At 38.3% G+C, this 21,302-nt stretch overlaps 1 protein-coding gene and 1 long non-coding RNA gene across 4 annotated transcripts; one reads left to right on the top strand and one right to left on the bottom strand.

Moving 5' to 3' along the window:
* The first annotated feature begins 944 nt into the window (after window positions 1–944).
* On the top strand, window positions 945–2,584 carry LOC128256343 (uncharacterized). The gene is made up of 5 exons (XR_008267747.1): window positions 945–1,139; window positions 1,248–1,455; window positions 1,509–1,571; window positions 1,641–1,976; window positions 2,120–2,584. It is a non-coding gene; the product is annotated as an uncharacterized LOC128256343 (long non-coding RNA).
* Window positions 2,585–17,318: 14,734 nt separating this feature from the next.
* Window positions 17,319–21,241, bottom strand: LOC128256336 (repressor of RNA polymerase III transcription MAF1 homolog). 3 transcript variants are annotated; one of them, XM_052986638.1, is made up of 5 exons: window positions 21,170–21,241; window positions 20,523–20,862; window positions 20,226–20,472; window positions 18,650–18,927; window positions 17,319–18,592 (listed from the first exon to the last, which is right to left on the bottom strand). In XM_052986638.1, exons 2-5 carry the CDS (start codon window positions 20,621–20,623, stop codon window positions 18,538–18,540), a joined length of 681 nt encoding a protein of 226 aa, XP_052842598.1. In that variant the 5' UTR covers window positions 20,624–20,862; window positions 21,170–21,241; the 3' UTR covers window positions 17,319–18,537. The 3 variants fall into 3 exon arrangements, with proteins under 3 accessions (XP_052842598.1, XP_052842599.1, XP_052842597.1); XM_052986639.1 differs by having other exon boundaries at window positions 21,120–21,235; XM_052986637.1 differs by having other exon boundaries at window positions 20,523–21,197.
* Between the last annotated feature and the right edge of the window lie 61 nt (window positions 21,242–21,302).

Here is a 21,302-nt window from a genome sequence, read left to right as displayed (position 1 = left end):
AAATAGTATCAATAAAGAATGAATAAATAAGAAATAATAAGAAAATATATTAACGACCAACAAATCCTAAGGCTAAACAAATTCACACTAATAATTAACTCCTAACAAAAACAAGTCCCTCAAATCTAAATTTCTTTTTCTATTTTTTTTTCACCCTCAATAAGGGGAGATGGAGTCGATCACCAGCCGGTAGACTCCGCGCCAGTCGTCTTGCGTCTACAATTTCGTCCGAATTTTCACTAAACAAGCCGCTCGTCGACTGGACTAACTTTCAGCCGTGCTGAAAGTCGCCAGTTAAGGACTTCGGCTGTTTGCAGGATCGCATAGGATTTCCTTTTGGAGTTTGCGCTTTTTATTCAAGTCGCGGTGGCCGAGCAGCGCGTGAGGACGTCACGACCACACATTTAAGTTTGAAACCGATATAATATGAAAACGCAAATACCAAGAAAACCCAAGGATCTGCACAAAACAAACAACTACACTGTAACCCCAAAACAAAACATTCATTAAAATTACGTTAACAAAAAAAATATGTCCCTTATACCTATATTACAGTTTTATCGAATCCTTCGATTTCCTTCGAAGAGGATGTCACAGCTAAACCCTGTGAACTGTGCCTCGGCAGCAATCGTCCTAACTCTAGTGGACACGCCTTCCTTTCTCCCTACAAAATTTAAATGACTTTTCTCCACCAGTCCGCATCCCCAGTGCAATTGCATGTGGGTAATGCAAGCCACCGTTCGTGGGCTGGCTGGAGGTATAATATGCGAGACGCCGTCGACTCGGCTATTACATATTTTATTTGTTAATTTGGGCGCCATATTGTTGTGGAACTGCATTTTTCCCGGAGGGCAGCTCCGGCTAGCCACGGAGTCTCAGGAGTCGATCCCGACTCATCGGACGTCTCACGTCACTGACTTGACGATTACCATTACTGTCACAAATCAAAACAAAACAAGGTATTTTTTTACATAAAAAAAACTAAGACAATTGGACGAAATTGGTGGCTTCGGTGTCCTCGCCACAACTCACACACCCTTCCTTAAGTGCCCCAAGGGTAATGTTGAAGGCACACCCCATCTCCGGCAGACCGGAGTCTATTTCTGGTGGATTAGGAACGGCTCATCTCCCCGCCCAAGGTAACCCCACAACCATTTCGGTAGCTTGTTTACATTTAATTTTGGGCAAGATTAATTATAGAATACATTCAGATTTAATTCCTATTCATAATCTAATCTTTTCATTAGCAACACTTAAGGACGGACTTAGACCGTCGCCCAGATGAGAAGTGGTCAAAGCGACAATGGAAGATAAATTTTTGGACGCTTAAAAATACAAGTGATTGGCAAAGATCGCCACGCACGTGAATTACACGGCACCCAATTGGAGGCGTTTGCCATCCGGGTCGCCTAATCCTGAGGAGCTCCAAGGGGATAGAAGGGACGTGCTGAAAAGGTAAGTACGCTAAAAAAATCCCATACGTCATTGATATTTAATGACCCAATTAGACGTTGTTGGACGCGCGGCTGGGGTGCGGAATTAATGTCTCTAATTCCAGATTAGATTTCACAGTGAGTATTTTGAAACAATTTTTGACAGCATGATTTCACAAATTAATAACTACAACTAATTTATTGCAGAGTTCAACGTTGGTTATTGTCGAAGCTGCAGCCAGAAGAAGAGACCGCTATCTGTGAAAAACAGCGCGAGTCCGCACGGAGCTAAATGGTCCGGAGGACTTCGGTGGTCCCAGAGATGACCACGTGGTCAGCGCGGGTATTCGTTCCCGGAACGGACTTACCGAGGGAATCTCCGTATGTGGCCGTCTCGGAGGCCGTTGCTGGGGCTGCTGCTGCTGCTGATCTGATCGCTGCTGCAGATCGCTGCTGCCGTTGCTACGGATCACTGCTGCTGCCACGGATCACTGCTGCTGCTGGTGAACGATGTGGTCTTCACGACCAGGTTAGGTCCGCCAGGTTAGTGTTTTGCCTTCCCGAATCTTCTAAATTTCCGGGGCCCTTCAGATAGGGTCCCCGGCGGCTTCAATATCTAAAAAAATCACTAATTATGAATTCATGAACTAATTTTTTCCCGACCGTTCTCCTACGACTTCTTGCAGCAACTAAAGCAAAACCCTGACCTACACCAAAGTCGTTCGCCATTTTCCCTCCCGCTCTCCCAAAATGGGTCAGTGAACGTATCCAAGGCTATTTAACCCAGTTAACAAGCGAACCGGGCTAAATTTAAATAGCTACATCCTCTCCCGCTATCAACAGTCGGTGTCACCACCGAATCTTATCGATAGCGGGACCTGCTGATGTATCGGTTGTTTTGGTATTTTCCCGACGCCTTCAACTAAAAATGCAACAACACATAGCAAGACAACACTATCGTATTTGAATATTTTTTTTAAAACAAACTTATCACCATTGCATTAATGCTGAAATAGCCTTTTTGATTCAAATATAATAGATAACATGCTTGCCATCTACGCACGCAATGAAGTTAAAAATTTTTCCAAAAAGTATTCCCTAGATTGAGTTATGTGAACTGGTGTTGGTTCGCAGGAAATGTTCTCGGAGCATAGGTTTCGGCCAAAAAATGTAGCAACTGTGGGGGAAACCACACTACCAAATACAGATGCTGCCCTGTCTATATCACGCCTAACCCAAGAAATAACTGCAGCCGACAAAATATAGTCTATATACTATCAACCACGACGTCGGGAGTTTCTTTTGGGTTAGAATCAATGTTGGTATCTATAAAAAACACAATAGTAGCAATGTAGAAAACGCTGCAGGAGCTTATGCGTGCGCAAAATCTCCTTTTGGAGGTCTTAATTAAACAAAAATCAGTTGAAATGGTTTCGCTAATATTATCTTTTTGGTATGCAAATGGCATTTCGCAGCACAAAAACGAGCTCTTGCAGTTATTACACCAATATGAACAGACGAACAAAATTATTTTCAACTTAATGGCTATACATTTTATGCGACAAATCATCCCGATCAGGTCATGGTTTGCATTAGGCATTACCAATTGCCATCATTTGCAACAACTTATACACAAGCACCATCAATACACATAGACACTCAAAGCGGCTGTCCACCGCGCTTCTCCACTCTCGATCAGATCTGTCATCGGATCACTCTCTAATCTTACTCCACCTCTATGACCATACAAAGCTTTCAGAACGCCAGGGCAAACAGCTGAAATAAAGATAGTATGTAAGCAGACACTTGGTGACTGTCCAATCATTTCTGGTTAGAAGACATCGACAGCCCAGTAGAAGCATTAGAGTCTGGTATTTCTCTGAGAGAAATCGAGCTCAAGTATCCTCTATGGAGCGAATCTCTCCAAACAGTAAACGATATCCAATGTGGAAAGCTAAATAAGGCATATGCCCACCAATCGAGAGTGAATCACATTTGCATACACAAACAGGAGATTGGGCTCACAGCAAAGAAGAGAGGGCAAATACATTTGCCGTTCACCTAGAAAACGTCTTTAAACCACTTTCAACAACAAATAACTTTGTGCTCCCAATAGTCGACAATCATGAAGCAATCCCGCCTATCATATTCCAATCAGAAGAAGTTACAAGAGTCATAAAATGTCAAGATAAAAAAAAAAAACGCGATTATAGATAGCCGAGTTGTGCAGTATATTTTCTCACCGTAGTACTTAACAGCATGATGCAATAAGGCTATTATCCTCAACAAAGGAAGAAGTCTGCCATCACAATGATCCACAGATTGCAGCGCATTAAAGCAAAAACTTACAAAAACTTACGTAGCCGGCACAGATAATTCAAACTCGGCTATTTTCCCCAATCTTGGTTAATTTTCTGCGTATAGCTTCCAGTACTGGATCACATGTCCAGTCTGTTCCTGTGTTGCATGTGTAAAAGTATAATCTCCATAGAGCTGGAATCAGTCGGACCGAAAAGAGTTGAGTCTTCTTTTAGGATACTAAATCGGCTCCTTGATGAAGTGCATGGTTTGTCGTCTATCGGTTTGGATTTCTTTTTGGTTTTGTTTGTTTCGTGAATTGAAAAAAGCATATTCTAAAAGAAAATCAAATTATTTTTGTGATTTTAAATATAACTTAGTTAGAAATTATTTTCTTACCATGGCCGTTTCTTTGTTGTATAAGCTTTAAAAAAAATGATGCGAGGATCTTCATATAATATATTCCTGCTAAGAATGCGTCATTTTCAAACAAGACCTTCTTGCTTTCCGTCATGTCAATATCTTTTTTTGACTTGCTTTGTTTACATTTTACATGTTAATAAATGTTTATTTTACAGTGTGTGCTAATTTAAGAATCGGCAGAAAATCACTTCTTTATCCAAACTGTTCCCTTCTGGAATGATCTTATTAGCAATTTAAAATTTTATAAATTAAACACAATTCAAAACTAAATTATAAACATACAAAGTCAAGAAAATGTGGTGTTTGCCATGTATGTACAACTATGACGTACCTGCATAATACAAGGCTTAATTGTACGAAAAGTTCGCTAAAACTCACAAAATTAATGATTTTTAACCACTTTCTTTTTTTTTTTGTTTTATTCGCAATATAAAAACCATGAACCTTGCTCCTCAAGGGGTGCAATCGAATACCCAAAATATTTACTTTAGAAGCACGACATCTGTTTGCGCACTTGGCGCTTGTATTTAAATCACTAGTTGTAGGGCGAGAGCGGGAGCCAATAAAGTTTTCGTCCTTTCGCTCTTGCGAATTCGCCCCGTCTCTCGCCACCGTAGCATAAGTTAGGTTCTAAGAGAAATTATTGAAATGTGATCAATCGAACGTCATCGTAGCCACTCCTTTTCGTCGTCGCTTTCGAAATAGTTTTTCACAACTTCGCAAATCAAAGTCGTCTCGAACTACTGCAGTCACAAGTTTTCGCGTTGTTAATACAAAACGGTATTAAATTTTCATGGTGACCCCGACGTGATTAGCAATAGAGTTCGCGAGTTTTAATTTTTTTTTCGGTGAAAAACAATAAACATTACCAACAAAAACCAAAATCAATTTATTTGTGTCGGTTCGGCCAATAAATTAAATTCAACAATATTTCCTCGCTGGAAATTTTCTGCCGTTCCCTGAAGTTGCGCCTGACGCTTCGGCGATTTTAATTGCTTAATTTGCTTCTGCCGCCAAATGGAAGTTAAAAAGGAAGTTGCAATTATCAAGTCGGCATTCCAGGTATAGAGTGCCAAAAGTTGAAAGATAATCTGTGGCGTTTTGTCAATTGTGTTTTGGCCCATCTTTCAACTTTTTACATTCGTGTAAAAATCGGTGAGTGAGTGAGCATTCTAACCAAGAAATAAAAATTTGCATGTACTAACAACCGAAATTCTGCAATAATCATAATATATTTCGAATTATATGAGTTAATAGATTGATTATGATTTTGATAAAAAAATCAAACCTTTCTTTATTGAGTTGGATTAAGAACTAACTTACTTAGGTTAGACAATTGTTTTTATAGCTACGCGTCGCTCCATCGCTGCCGCCGTCTCTGCCGCTGTTGATGTTTCTGCTGACGTTCTTTCATATTATTGGTTGCTGCTCTTGGTCGCCGTCGCCGTTGGCCAAACTTAATTGTAATTGGCCAGTGCATTTTAATTATAGTTTTTGTTGTATGCACTAAGTTGAGTTCGATCAACTTTGGAAATTGGCTGTTCTGCATTCCCACGATCGCTGACTAAAAGGTGCAAGCTAAGTTCGTTAGAACTTTATTGAGAGCATTGCTTTGCTGTTAGTTGTGCAATTAATGCTCTCTTCTTCGGTTTGGGAAATTCTATTATTGAGGGCATTGCTTTGCTGTTTGTTGTGCAATCAATGCTTACTCATTTCCTCTGTCTGAGAAATTGTATTATTTTTGGTGTTAACTCTTCCCTCCTTAAACGCGACTGTCCTCGGTCGCAACGTAGTAGAGTACAGGTCCGGAATGCGTGGGCTTTTCTTGCGTTTCTGGCACGGAAACTGGTGTACTTTCCGTTGACCTACGTCTTCGTAGGAGTTCCGTGATTGATCCTATTATAAGTAGTAGTAGGATGATGGCGGATCCGTAGCTAACGGAAGATTCTATGGTTGCCTTGCTTCTTAATTTTTCCAGCGCTTTTGTGTTGTTAATGTTGAGTTCCTTGACCATTTGTAGTGAGAGAACTTCCTCTAACTTAGTCTTTTCGCCCAATAGTTGGAATAACGGAGGTTCTGGTTCGACTACGTTGATTTCCTTTGACTTGAAGATGGTTTCACCAATTGTTACCGTCGAATTACGATATTGTATTATGAAAGAGCCTTGCAGTTGTAGAAGTTTTTCATCTAGTGAGACTGGTCCATTGAAGTTGTTTAGCAGGATGGTGCCTGGTAGTATTTCTTCGAAATCCGGTATATGTTGATTGTTGATCATCTTACATTCTGGTTCTCGAAGGTTTAATAGAGCGTTTACGCAAGTATCATTGCTTAAATCTAACAAATTTTCTGAATTACAAATTGTCTTATCATTATAGGATTCACAAGGTTTAATTATTGCCAATAATTGTCTCTTACATTCTAAAAAATTTTCATATTTTATATCATTGATTATTTGGGCTTTTTTTATTGCTTTAATTTTTAAAGTTCTACAATTATCTGATTCAATGGTTGGTAGGCTAATAATGTAAATAAGGTCGTTGCCATTTGTGGCTAACTTGATTCGAGCAAATTCCAATAATTCTTCTATGTTAAAAAATAAGTTATTTTCTTTTTTAAAAATTTCTTCCACTATTTTGGTTTCTGTGTTTGTAAGTACAAATGAATTTATTGTGTTAGATTTGGCCCATGTAATTGCGTATATTATGTTAATTATTTCTTCTTTTATTAATTGAATTTTATACTTTAAAATATTTGCTTTCTGATTTATGATTTCTTCCGAGCTCTGAGTAATTTTCAACATTGCATTAGTAGCGTTAGTAAGTTGGTTTATTTTTTGATTAATTAATCTGTTAATTACTACTTGTCTATTGTTGTTTTCTAGCTGCTCATTTATCTTGTCTTCTAAGATCTGATAGTCGTGGTGATCTGGCGATCCCGCCAGCCATTTCCATGCAGTACCTATTGCTTCTATTGCCCTTTTTTGTCTTTTTTGAGTTTGGAGTATGCGTAAATCCGTTTGGATCTGTTTTAGTTCATAGGAAAGATATGGGTGTAATGGATGAGATGGGGTGAGTGAATGAAATGATTCTTCTAACTTCGCCAGAGTTTCTTCATAGCTTTGTAGGTTAAAGATGTGGATGATTTTAAATGTTCCGTCTGGTTTAGCCGCTAATCCGGTTTCGAGTGAGATGATTTGTGAATTGGAATAGTCGAGGACTGTAGTTATTCCCAAGCATGTTGGTAAAAATAATCTGAAAAATTATGTTCTTATATTATTTTTATGTATGATTTTTCCGGTTTGTGTTTTAATGGTGGTCGTTCTATTTTCCGCTACTTTCTCGGTTTTGTATCTAGGTGTAAGTTTAGTTCCTAATCTTTTATCTATTTTTACATGTACAGTTTCGCCTGGCTTAAAAAGTTTTGGTAATATTTTTCCTTGATTGTGGTATTCGAGGTCGGCTGTTTGTTTATTTTTAATTTTCTTTTTTATTTCTTCTCGTTTCTTTTCTATGTCTTCTGTTGAACTAGAGATTGTGCTTCTGAAAAATATGTCTATGGGTCTTTCTTTTGTTACAGAATGTATCGATTTATTATATTCTTGAACTGCTTTAAAGATTAAATCTTCAAATGATATGCTCCCGTTGTCTTTTTTGAGACACCGCATGATTTCAGATAGGGTTGAATGAAACCTTTCTATTTGTCCGTTACTTGTCGATGCGTACGGTGCGGTGGTGTGTAATAATATTTTGAGTTCATCTTCTAACATAAACTTTATTGCTGCTGAGCCAAATTTTATTGTTACCACCGACTGAACTAACTGAAAAAGTGTTCTCATTTGGCTTTGGATTTGGTACTAATTGATTTTGAATATAATTTTGATTAGAGCCCGTGTCGATTAAGAATTTTAGAATTTTTCCGTTCCCCGTGGTTACTTTAAAGTAAGGTAGTGAGGAACGATTTATTCTAAAAAATAAAGTTCTGACATATCTATGTATTCTTGTTGTTCGTTATCGCTTTGCCATACATATCGTTCGTTGTCCATTATTATCCATTTCGGCATACCGAAAGCAATTAACATTTCCCTCAACGGATTTTTAATATCTTCAGATGCTCTTGACTCTAAAATTTTTACTTGAACATATTTTGAAAACTTGTCAATTCCCGTTAAGACTCTATGTTTTTCGGTAATATAAATATCTATGTGAACTATTTCTCCTGGGTAATTAGGAATAGGGGTCGGTTGGATTTCTCCTTTTGGGGGTGTCTATCGTATTTTGATTCTTTAAAAGTTTGACAGGCTTGAACTATTGCTTGGATTTTCTTGGTAAGTTGTGGAAAGAAATAATTCTTCAAAATTTGTAATTTGTTCTCTTTTGCATCTCTATGGGCTCGTTTATGTTCGAGGATAATTATTTCGTTTTGTTGGGACTCCGAAGTTACGTCGTCTATTTCGTTTTGAGTAAACCTTACCTTGTATGATTTAAAATAGGTAGGGTAAATGTTTTGAATTTTTCCCATTACCTCATCGAAAGTAATGATTCCGTTTATAAGCTAAGGATCAAGTTTACTAGTTAAAATTGCAATAAGTTTATCTTCCGTGTAAGATTTTTGTTTAATTATGTGTCTGTGGTATGTTGGGAATGGCATTTCGAAGCTATATGAATCTGTATCGGCAGTCAGTAATAATAATTGGTTTTTAAATACGTTAATTGGAGCTTCTACTGAAAATATGAGGTTGTGTGACGAGCTTTCGTTGCTATTGGCTGATGCTGAGGAGCTGATTGAATTAATTTCTGCGGGGGCCCGGGACAACGCGTCCGCTACCACATTAGCTACTCCGGGCTTGTACCTGATCTCGTGGTTATACTCGCCAATGAGGTCTCTCCAGCGTTTAAGCTTAGCGTTATGGTTATTTACGCTATTCGAAAAACTCAAGGGTTGGTGATCCGTGTATATTACCACTTTTGAATACCCGTAAAGATAATGTCTTAAACTTTGGAGCGCCCAAACGATCGCGAGCATCTCTCTTTCGTTAGTTGCGTAGTTCTCTTCAGTCTTTGACAGGGTGCGTGAAATGAACGTTATTGGCCTATGATTTTGTTCCAATACTGCGCCTATTGCGTTACTTGAAGCGTCAGTAGTCAATTGAAATTCTTTTCCGAAATCTGGATAGGCAAGGGTAACCTCCCTGGAGACGAGAGTATTTTTAAGTTTCTCGAATGCTGTAATCGCATCTTTGCTCAAGTTGATAGCAGTTCTGCTTGACTTGGTCTTAGATATCCGGCCTTCTTCGCCTCTTAGAAGAATGGTTAGGGGTTTTGCTATTTTGGCGTAATCTTTTATGAACCGCCTATAATAACCTGTCATGCCCAAAAAGGAACGGAGATCTTTTAATGTTTTTGGGACTGGAAATTTTGTAATCGCTTTTATTTTATCTATGTTGGTTTTTACTCCATTTTCTGATATTGTGTACCCCAAGAAGTCTACTTCGTTTTTAAAAAAATGACATTTCTCTATTTGAACCCTCATATTTGCGTTTTGTAGCGTTGAAAATACTCTTTCCAAGTTTTTGCCGTGCTCCACTTCGTTTTTGCTAAAGACTATAATATCATCAACGTATACATAGCAAATTTTGCCTATGTATTCTCTCAATATGTCGTCTAACGCTCTTTGAAAAATGGAAGGGGAATTTTTCAAACCGAATGGGAGTCTCGTAAATTCATATTTTCCGCCATTTACCGCGAATGCTGTTTTTTCTATGTCTGTATCTTTCAGTGGTATTTGATGAAAACCGCTCTTAAGATCTAATACCGAAAAATATTTGTTGTCCCCGAGCTGCGCAATAATTTCTCCAATTTCGGGTATGGGATACCGATCTGAGATAGTAACTTCATTAAGTTTCCTATAATCAATTACTAATCTGTACTTTTTTTCTTCGGACTGGCCGGACTTTTTCGGAACTACCCAGTCTGGTGCATTATATGGTGATCTTGAAGGTCTTATAATACCATCTCTTAGCATCTCAGTTATTTGTTTTTCTACCTCCTGTTTGAGTGATATTGGGTATGGGTAATGTTTTCCGTAAACTGGAGAATCTGATGAAGTTCTGATCTCACCTACTACATTAGTTGTGTATGCTAACTTTGAATCGGGATCTGCGAAGAGGATTTTGTGGCTTTGTACGAGGAGTTCTATTATTGATTTTTGTGACTCGGTCATATGGCTGACTTGCGGTCCAATTGTATTTACTGCTTGTGTCGCTAGTTGATGAATTTTAATTTTGCGTTTATTTCCGAGAATTAATATATCATTTTTTTCATCTATTATTGTTCCTAGTCTTTTCATTGTGTCATTGCCCAAGATACCATGAAAGGTTTTCAGGGTGTCTAGTAAAAAGAATTTCATGGGTGTATCCGAAATATTAGCGAGCTTAAGTATTGCGTGTTGTGTTATTTTATTGTTACCACCGACTGAACTAACTGAAAAAGTGTTCTCATTTGGCTTTGGATTTGGTACTAATTGATTTTGAATATAATTTTGATTAGAGCCCGTGTCGATTAAGAATTTTAGAATTTTTCCGTTCCCCGTGGTTACTTTAAAGTAAGGTAGTGAGGAACGATTTATTCTAAAAAATAAAGTTCTGACATATCTATGTATTCTTGTTGTTCGTTATCGCTTTGCCATACATATTCCTCCTGAAGTTCGTTAACGTTATTTTCTTCTGCCAACTGATAATACTCTTGTTCTGAACTTGATGAAGCTTCATCTGAATTTTGCTGCGCGTTACTTCCTGTCTCTGGTTGAATATGGAACTGTCTTGGCATCTTATTATTATTTGGGGCATTAGCGGTGCTGAGAGGTCTTTTCCCTGCATAATCATTATTTGCTGGTTTGTTCATATAATTTATATGACGTGATCGAACTGACTGATCTACGTCCATAGGTACCGGTTTCGGTTGTGGTCGTGGCGGAGGTTTTGGTATGCTATAGGGCGCTACTACACCGGATTGGTTTGTATAAGGTTGACTATAAGATTTGAATTGGTTAGTTTGAGTAATTAGGGGTTTTCCGGATTGGTTTGGGTTATGGTAGAGATGCGGATGGAAATTTTGTTTGACGGCTACCATCCGATATGGTTGTTGGGGTTTAGGTGGTAGCATGGGTGCCCTCCCTAAATACGGAGTTTTTGGTGTCTGGTTATTCCTAGTATTTTGATTCTCTAACAGACTGCATAAATGTAGAGCGTGTCCTAAGTCATGTGGTTCTTTAATGGCCAGCAATTGTGCCAGGTTTCCATTAAGTCCTCTGACAAAAGTGTCTAAGGCTTTTTCCCTATACATGGCTGTCAGAGATTGTATAGTTTCTTGTGAGGCATCTAAGCTGCCAATTTGGTTCAGAATTAGTGATAATTGTTGATAGACTGCCTGATAATATTCATCTATAGTATTGTTACCTTGGTTAAGAGCATATAGTTGATATTCTAAGGTCTTTAAGTCGCGCTTGTCGGCGAAATGCGCTGTTAGGCATTTTGAAATAGCTGTCCAATCTAAGGGGGTATTATATGATTCTAATACTGCGTCCGCTTGACCAGTAATTTTGTTACGGATTGCTAAAAGAATTCCATAATATTTTGGTGAACCAATTCTGTTTTCATAGATTTTTAACACCCTCTCGACACTTTTCCTCCATGATGAATATTCACTTTTGTTTCCTGAAAAGTCTCTAAGTGTCCGAACAATGTCTGGTAATTTATCTAACTCACTAAGATTGTGCGTTAATTCTCTTTTAATTGTTTGGTCTGTATATTTGGAAAAATCTTTATTTGGATTAAGTATTTCCTTTACTAGGCTACTGAGATTTGTCTCTAAGATTGTTTTTATTTTTTCCTCAATGTCCCTCTCGGTCATGATTCGTGTGTTTATTTGTGTGGAACTGGCTGATGAGGGTCCGGTAAGATTCGCGAGTCTGTCTGCCAAATCTTGTTCGGTCATTTTGGGTATGGATATATGAGCAGCGAAAAGTTTAATTTAATTTTTTAATTTTAGTTATTCAGAATTCGGAAGTTGTCTTCTAAGAATTAGGGTGTGCGATTTTTTATTACCTTTGTAATTATTGTGTGGGAATTTTTATTTTCCCTATATTTTGGATTTTTTTCTTTTTAACTCACTAAAATATGTCTTCTACACTTTATATTTGGGTAAAACTTTTTCTTCTTTGAATATTTTTCGATTAAATATTTTTTATGTTTTTGTTAATAAATTGCTTAAAACTATTCTTACAGTAGTAACATATCTCGGCGTGCTCTCGTGATGACAGGCTCGGCAGATTCCGTTTTATCCCACTCTGCAACGATCTCTCCTGAGTGTGAGTTTACTAAGGGGCCTTCTCTGTACCTTAATTCACGTTCCCTTCGAACGGATACTAAAGGGATCACGGCGATAAAATTTGGCCTGATTATTCCACCGGGTACTAGTCCTGTTTTTTTTTTTCAGGAGTGACAATTTGCGGCGTTTTTTAAACGGCACTTTTGCACTTCCGAATCTCGGTATTTTTGGTTTTTTACTTCTCACTGATTAAGCGGAGGTTTGAAACGAAACGTCAGAATTTTTTACTTTCTGAACTTCGCGAGACGCGGAACTTGTTATCCTTTCGCGGTTTTAATCAGGTCCCTGTTCGGGCGCCAGTTAATAGATTGATTATGATTTTGATAAAAAAATCAAACCTTTCTTTATTGAGTTGGATTAAGAACTAACTTACTTAGGTTAGACAATTGTTTTTATAGCTACGCGTCGCTCCATCGCTGCCGCCGTCTCTGCCGCTGTTGATGATTCTGCTGACGTTCTTTCATATTATTGGTTGCTGCTCTTGGTCGCCGTCGCCGTTGGCCAAACTTAATTGTAATTGGCCAGTGCATTTTAATTATAGTTTTTGTTGTATGCACTAAGTTGAGTTCGATCAACTTTGGAAATTGGCTGTTCTGCATTCCCACGATCGCTGACCAAAAGGTGCAAGCTAAGTTCGTTAGAACTTTATTGAGAGCATTGCTTTGCTGTTAGTTGTGCAATTAATGCTCTCTTCTTCGGTTTGGGAAATTCTATTATTGAGGGCATTGCTTTGCTGTTTGTTGTGCAATCAATGCTTACTCATTTCCTCTGTCTGAGAAATTGTATTATTTTGGGTGTTAACTTATGTGAATCGCTTTGGCCCATAAACAAGCAAATAAAATACTCGTCGTCGACCCAATTAGTGCGAACTTAATTCCCCCAACTTTCGTCGTAGTGAGCACCAATTTAGGGTATAAATAAAACAGCTGGAAAAAAGTGCGTCAGGCTTATATATTCGTTGCCCTTAGTTATCGGTCAGTGTATCATTCTCCGTTAGCATTTGCCTAGGAAGAGCCGCTAGCCGCGTACACATACACACGCACACCGACACCGCTGCCGCTATTTCGAGTTATCTTTGGTCGTTTTCGTTCTCGATCGCTGCAGCAGTGCAATTTTCGGTCTGCCTTAACGTTTGTTCGTTTTTTCGGTACGCTTAAGCTTGAGCGTTAGCTCCCCTACTGTCGCAGGGTTTATATAAAAAATATAAAGCCGCAAAGGTTATTCAGAATGATATCTATGTTGACGATTTGTTGACTGGCGCCGGATGCGTTGAGGACCTGCAAAGCCTTCGAGACAAAGTTTCTCAGGTCTTGCAAGAGGCAGGCTTTGAATTGGCAAGTGGTTTTCAAACTGCCCAGATTTATCCGCATCTGATAGCGCTGTAATACCACTTATGGTAGACTCATACGTAACTAAGACCCTTGGCGTGGTTTGCTTACCGGTTAAAGATTACTTTCAATTTCGGTTGGATGACTCTTTCCTGGATCCTCGCGCGACAAAGCGAAATATTTTGTCGGTGACTGCTCAACTTTTCGACCAACTTGGTCTCTTATGTCCTTTGGTCACAAGGGCAAAGATGTTGTTGCAGCAACTGTGGCTTCGAAAATTAGATTGGGACGAGTCGCTACCGATGCAGTTGCTTACATCGTGGGAGAAGTTTAAAGCGACGCTTCTGCAGCTGCCGAAAATTAAGGTATCGCGATTTGTCACCACAGATCCACAAGTCCCGATTCAAATACATGGTTTCGCTGACGCTTCCATGCGAGCTTATGGAGCGTGCATCTACGTTCGTACTCAAACTGCTGAAGTTTTTCAAGTGTCTTTATTGACCGCCAAATCGAAAGTAGCTCCCCTCGAGACGAAAACTTTGCTCCGCCTTGAGTTGTGTGCAGCTCACCTTTTAGCAGATCTCTTTAATCGTGTCAGGTCATTGCTAAATTGTTCTATTGAGAATGTTTTCCTGTGGACAGACTGCGAGATCACTTTACACTGGATCAAAACCCATCCTTCGTCGTTGTCGGTTTTTGTTTCGAACCGGGTTGCAGAAATTCACGTGTGGTCCGAGAAAGCAATTTGGAGACATAAATAAACATTTCGAACTGCCGGCTGATGTAATGTCGATGGTGCTCCGCAAATCGGCAATAGCTCTCGTAGTCAGCCCAGAGCCAAATTATTTGCTTCAGAAAATAGAGTCCTTTTCGTCGCACCTGAAGCTTCTGAGAGTGTTCGTGTGGGTTTTTCGTTTTATTCAAAGGTGCAGAAAGGTGTCAAAGCCTTTTGAAAAATGTATTTTCAATGTATATTCAAAAGTTAAACCCTTTGGTGTTCCTCGACATTGCTACGAGTTGGGGGTCGGTTATTGAATCCTCCTATCCCGTACGAAGCCAAATTCCCGTTGTTGCTGTCTAAAAGTTCACAGTTCGTCGGATCCTATGTGTCATACCTGCACGTTACGAACTGTCACGCTGGCCCACGAGCTCTCGTAAGTCGTCTGCGCGAGAAAATCTGGCTAGTTAATGCTCAAGAAGTCTGCCAACGAACAGTTCGGTCGTGCATGCGCTGCTTTCGCTGTAAGTCGCAACTCTTGACGCAAATTATGGGAAACCTGCCAGCAGATAGACTTCGAGCTCTCCGCCCGTTCAATATTTGTGGCGTTGATTTTTGTGGTCCCTTCAGCACAACGTATCGTATCCGTGGTAAGCCACCGTACGTGGCCTTGTTCGTCTGATTTGCGTCCAAAGCGGTCCACTTAGAATTAGAGTCTGACCTAACCACTGATGCGTTCTTGTTGGCATTTCAAAGGTTCGTGAGTCGTCGCGGGATTCCGGAGAAGGTGTGGTGCGACAACGCCACTAATTTCGTCGGCGCAGATCGTCACATGAGAGAGTTCCGAGCCCGTCTGGAGGAGCAGGGGGCGGTATCGAAACATTCGCATCAAAAAAAGGATGCGAGTTTGCGTTCATACCGCCCAAAGCACCGCACTTCGGCGGACTATGGGTGGCAGGTGTGAAGTCTGCAAAGCACCTGTTCCTTCGGACGGTAGGCCAAGACCTCTTGACCGCGGAGGAGCTCGGAACTCTGCTCTCCAGCGTAGAGGCCGCGCTCAACTCCAGGCCCCTCGGAGCTCTAAGCAGCGACCCGAACGACGGCCGAAGCCCTGACCCCCGGTCATCTGCTCATCAGCGGCCCTCTTCTGGCCCCACCATCAACGGCGCTCCCGGACCAGATCAGCCTGACCTGCTTGCGACGATATGCGAGGTGTCTCGTCTCTCAGGCACAGGTTTTGGCAGCGGTCCAAGTGCCACCAGGGGGAGCCAAACATCGTCTTGGGAGCGCTCGTCGTCGTCGCCGAAGACGTGTGGCGGACGTCAGGACGCAGGAGGAGGAGTATCGGCGAGCAGTCCACCGACTGGCTCTGTTGCCCGTTCTGGGCTGAAGGATGTCGTCCCTTCAGAGAGGGCGGTGTTTGCGCACTTGGCGCTTGTATTTAAATCACTAGTTGTAGGGCGAGAGCGGGAGCCAATAAAGCTTCGCTCTTGCGAATTCGCCCCGTCTCTCGCCACCGTAGCATAAGTTAGGTTCTAAGAGAAATTATTGAAATATAATAGTCAGTGATCAATCGAACGTCATCGTAGCCACTCCTTTACGTCGTGTTTTCGAAATAGTTTTCACAAATTCGCAATTTAACATCGTCGAACTACTGCAGTCATAAGTTTTCGTGTCGTTAATACAAAAAAGTATTAAGTTTTCAACATCTATTTCCAAAATAGTAAATTTAAAGAGTCAAGTAGTTGTTTACTTGTTGTATATGCTTCATTGTCTTCTTAAATAAAATTGTTAAGTAATTCTTTGTTCAGTTTTACAATTAAAATCTGTTGTAGGGTTTCAGAGTTTAGCTTTGTACGGAGTTTTGTGAAGACTTACGGCAGCGCACTTAAAGCCATCTCTACAAAAACGGACACAGATTAAGCAAACTTTGCTTTGTTTACATTTAACATGTTAATAACAAATGTTTTTACAGTGTGTGCTATCGGCAGAGAAACACTTCTTTATCCAAACTTCAATGATCTTATTAACAATTTAAAATGTTATAAATGAAACACAACTCAAAACTAAATTTTAAACATATTTCCGAGGCACATTTTAAATTTATCTGTAACTTTAAATTAAAATCCATAATTTGTTGTACTTTTTTTTCCATATTTTTTTTTGACTGTTTGCATTAACATTGTTTTCTAGTGTATGTAAGACAAAACGGTTAATGTAAAATGTATTGTACCCAAAGTGACCGGTGTCATAATTTAAAGGCTTGATCTGTTACACCGGGGAAAAACAAAAATAAATTAAAAACCCTAATTCTGTAATATTAAACCATTCTTATATCTCAAAAAATATTAAAAATTTTTAAAAACATCGAAGTCTAAAATTTTTTTACATTTTTTTTTTATTTTTATGATTGTTTCAATGGGAGCTATAAGATAAAGTCGCCCGATTTTAACAAAATAAAAACCGTTATTCTAAAATATTTAGCCATTAGCATTACTTTTTAACAATTAAAAAAAATTGAAAAAACAATGGTTATAAACTTTTTCATTTATTTTTTGGATTGTTCATATGACTTCGTAGTTCGATCCGGCCCGTTCCGACTTATATGCTACCTGCAATGAAAATGGCTAGATCGACTCTCCTAGTGATTCTAATCAAAAATATATATACTTTATAGGGTCGGAAATATCTCCTTCACTGCGTTGCATAATCCTGAATTAAATTATAAGTCGTGTAAATAACCTAATGATATTTTTATTGTTTTATTCAATTTGGGTATTCCTTAAACGACTGAATCTCTGAATTGCTGGAAATTGTCAGCAATTGGTTTGTCAATTGCCTCAGTTTTACTTTGTCTTAGCAATTGATTCAATTGGAGGATAATGCCTAGGAACAGCAAATAGACTATCTTTCGGATTCATTATGGGGGTCTTCTACTCTCGAGGTTTCAAAAAATCTTTTTTTTTCTTTGTTCTAATCTGTATGATTCTGGGAATACGCTGCAAAAAGGATTTTGTCCGCTATGTTTTGCCGAGTAAGATTTTTTAATTTTTTTTTTGCTACATTTTTATAGCGCCTAACAGGTAAAAAAATTACGTTTAAAGTTGATTTTTTTTCTTATTGTTGCATAACTTTTGCTAATTACTAAATAAAATTTTTTTTTAATTTGCCTTGTCAAAGAATAGTCGACGTAACTATGACTCTAAGGAATACCAATTTTCTGATTTCAAACCCGTTCGCCAATCGAGGCTTAAGCGGGACCACTGCAGTTTTAACATGTATTATGAAAAATACATTCCAAGGTCCTGAAACATTTTTTTTTAAGTTCAAAAACAAAATTTACAAATCAAAACTGGTATTTTTAAATAAAAAAAACTTTTCAAATCTATGCAGTAGAAAAATTAATTCCCTAAATAACCACTCAATTTCTTGCCTCGAAAGTAGAAGACCCCCTTAACAAGCAATGGACTGTATAAACTTTCTTCTTTCCTTATATTTGGTGGTTACTTTCATGTTGGGACCTTCTCAATTTCAGTAGTAAAGGGCGACTTACCCTGGCTTTTCAGCTGTTTAACAAAAATTTTAGCAGCGTCTGGGTTGCTGAACAGCTGAATTATTAGCCAGTTGAATTCGTATGAAACAGTTGACGACCAGCTGACCGAATTTCAGCAATTCAGTCATTCGAGAGTACCCAAGATACTACAATATTGCTCTCATATAAATTTTTCTTATTTTGAACATTTTACTGATCTTATAAAGTAGACTTCGCTAAACAAATTTAAATAATATTTATGAACGTTAGCCAGATAAGCGTTAAGAAACTACACATAAGAAGAAAGATACGGTAAGAGTCGGCTACAGTTGAACCACATACTGGAATCTCTAACCAGTTTTGCATCCGGATTTGCAGGAAAAAAAATACAGCTTCATATTAACGTTGTATGTAGCCAACGTCAATACACATCCTCTTCCATCGAAAAGTCTGAGGTTTCACCAGCATAAAGAGAACTGAAATATAATAGTAATTCATAACAGTTTATAAAACCGATAAGAAATGTTACATACTTCACTGCACGACTGGTAAAGAACACAATTCGTTTTAGTTTTTTGTTGTAAAAGAAATAATTAAACGACCACAGACAACCTGGTTCTCCAAAAGGGTCGCAACTCAGATCTGGATTATAACTGTATATGTCACATTCTGATAAGTTCACTTCGTCATCAACGGCAGACCATAAAGGTTGACGTATAACTTGGTATTGATCTCCCGCTAAAGCGGAGAGATTTGAATGGATTGAGTTCATAACCCATTGTAATGAAGGCTCTTTGCTAAATTCATGGGACTTTAAAAAAATTATTGAATTAACAGCATGAAGAAAGAAAGCAAACTACGGCCAGCCGAAGTTTATGTACCCTTGCAGCTTTTTAAAAAAATAAATATTTTTTATAACTACTGTTTTGATTTTGATTTGATTAAAAGACAGTAAGGCTATTATAATTATTCGTTGAATAATTCGATTGTTCCATTGGCCGCTATCGTTGTCCTATTTTAATTGAATATAATTGTAAATTAATAAACCGTTACTATATTTTGAAGTATATATATAGAAATTAAATATATTTAATATATAAACAAATTATAGCACAGCCACGTTATAATTGTTTTCTATTGTTTTCCCAATTTGAAGTTTAAATATAGTCGTGCGATCCGACTTGTGACTCGTTAAATAAAATGACAACTTTTGGGAATTTTATGAAGATAGCTTTAACAGCCTGATTCCATTGCCGCATTAGTGGACTTTTTAAATGTGCCTGATTCCATTGGCGCATTAGCATTTAGCTAATGCTACTCCGACATGTGAGTGGCACGAGCAGCTGATCTGGGTTTGTTTACTTTTGCATTTTGGCAAATCCAAAAGAAATTAATTAAAATTAATGAACATGAGTGAGTTTACTAAACTCTGTAATGCTCAGCAGGACATCTATAATGCGACCGAGGCATTTGCCAACTTGGACGACAAGGAAGAGAAGCTGATTGCGTTGTTATGACGGGTTTGCATTGGAGACCACCACAGTTTCCAAAAAGGGCTAGGATCCCCGTATATGTGGGAGTTATTTTATGCCAGAGATCCAGCAGTAATGCATTGTGGTACTGCGAGCAGAATTTGCAGCGTGCGCTTTAGTTTTCTGTCATTTTTATACAAAATAGATTTTATATTCAAAAGACATCAAAAATTGCGCCAACCTTGCATATAGAAAACAGCTGTTGTAGTGGTGGCACGAACAAAATATCGTTCAACATCGGTATTTTCCGGTATTTTTTGTATAAATGTTCGGGGCTAATGGTTTTTAATCGCATTTAAAAATCGCATTTATTTTAAATGCGGCATTTAGCCTTATGGGATTCCCTGTGTAAATAAATGCGCATTAGGCTAAATGCGTTTTAATGCGCCAATGGAATCAGGCTATAAAACTTAAAGACTAGGTTGCGTAAAAACTGACAGATTGGCAGACAGACGGACATGGCTCGATCGACTGTCCTAGTGATGCTGATCAAGATTATATACTTTACAGGATCGGAATTGCATTGTAAACTTTTGACTAAAATACGCTCTGCAAGGGTATAAAAAGCAATAATTACCTTAGCGTCGGAAAAATCGTAGTCAGGCTCAAACGACGCGTTTAAAGTAGCAATTAGGTAAAACAATGTTTTTCTGGAGATAGTGTCGCAAAGAGTTATTCCTTCATCTCCAGATTGACTGTTGTGCCGGCGAAAGTTGGGCGAAAAGTCAGTCAAAGTTTGGGGGGGTGATAGCGCCTGAAGGTCATGCCCATGAGTGTCTACTGTAAATCGTTTATACAACACTTTCTCGGCTGCAACCATTTTGCTGAAATAAATACAAATTTAAAAATGTTTTATGTGTTCTAAGGAACTTACCATGAGTAACTTTCTATACGACCGAAGATTGTGATACCACTTGTTTGTATAGAAAGTGCGTTGTTGATTGCCTCGAAACGTGAACTCTCTAGTAACTTCATTATATGTTAAATAAATTTTATTACACGTATGTTCTCAGCTTCAACGACAGCGTTGCAGCAATTTTAAAATTTTTTTAACGAATTAATTTTTAAGGTAACTAAATATGTCTTGTTAAGTAGTGTTAAGCTTTAATAGTCCTTGTTTTAATTAGGTACAATTCAATCATATAGGCAATCATTTGATGTGGTTCAGCTAGTCTCTGCATGGTTCCAGTGTTTGCAATTAAATATTGTATGTCCTTTAATTTAATGTAAAAAATTAATGCATTTAAGGTTTTACAACTGTATATTCTTCAAGATTTTGTTTAATTTCCACAAACTTTAATAAAAGCTGATTGGATTTCAAACTTTTTTTAAATTTTTTTTTGTGTTGCTATCAAACAAATAACCATAGGCGTGCATGCGTGTGTGAATGCGAACACAATGTACTCCTTTTATTAGGGCTTTTGATAAACAATTTATTTATCGGGGCCCGGTCCATAAAATGATACTTGACTATTTGGCAGAGAGTATGTGTATGGACATCAAACTCTTCTTTTTAATTACAAACGAATAATATTTTTCACATTTTCTCGTTCTTTTGTTAGGAACCGATCGTAATTAAAATGCTTAATGAATGATTGGAACTTATGGAATGAAACGCGATATACACACATAGAAATAATACCACATTCCCACA

Source organism: Drosophila gunungcola, assembly GCF_025200985.1.
Source record: "Drosophila gunungcola strain Sukarami chromosome 2R unlocalized genomic scaffold, Dgunungcola_SK_2 000015F, whole genome shotgun sequence".
NCBI classification, from domain to species: Eukaryota; Metazoa; Arthropoda; class Insecta; order Diptera; family Drosophilidae; genus Drosophila; species Drosophila gunungcola.
This window is presented reverse-complemented; position numbering and strand designations above follow the sequence as displayed.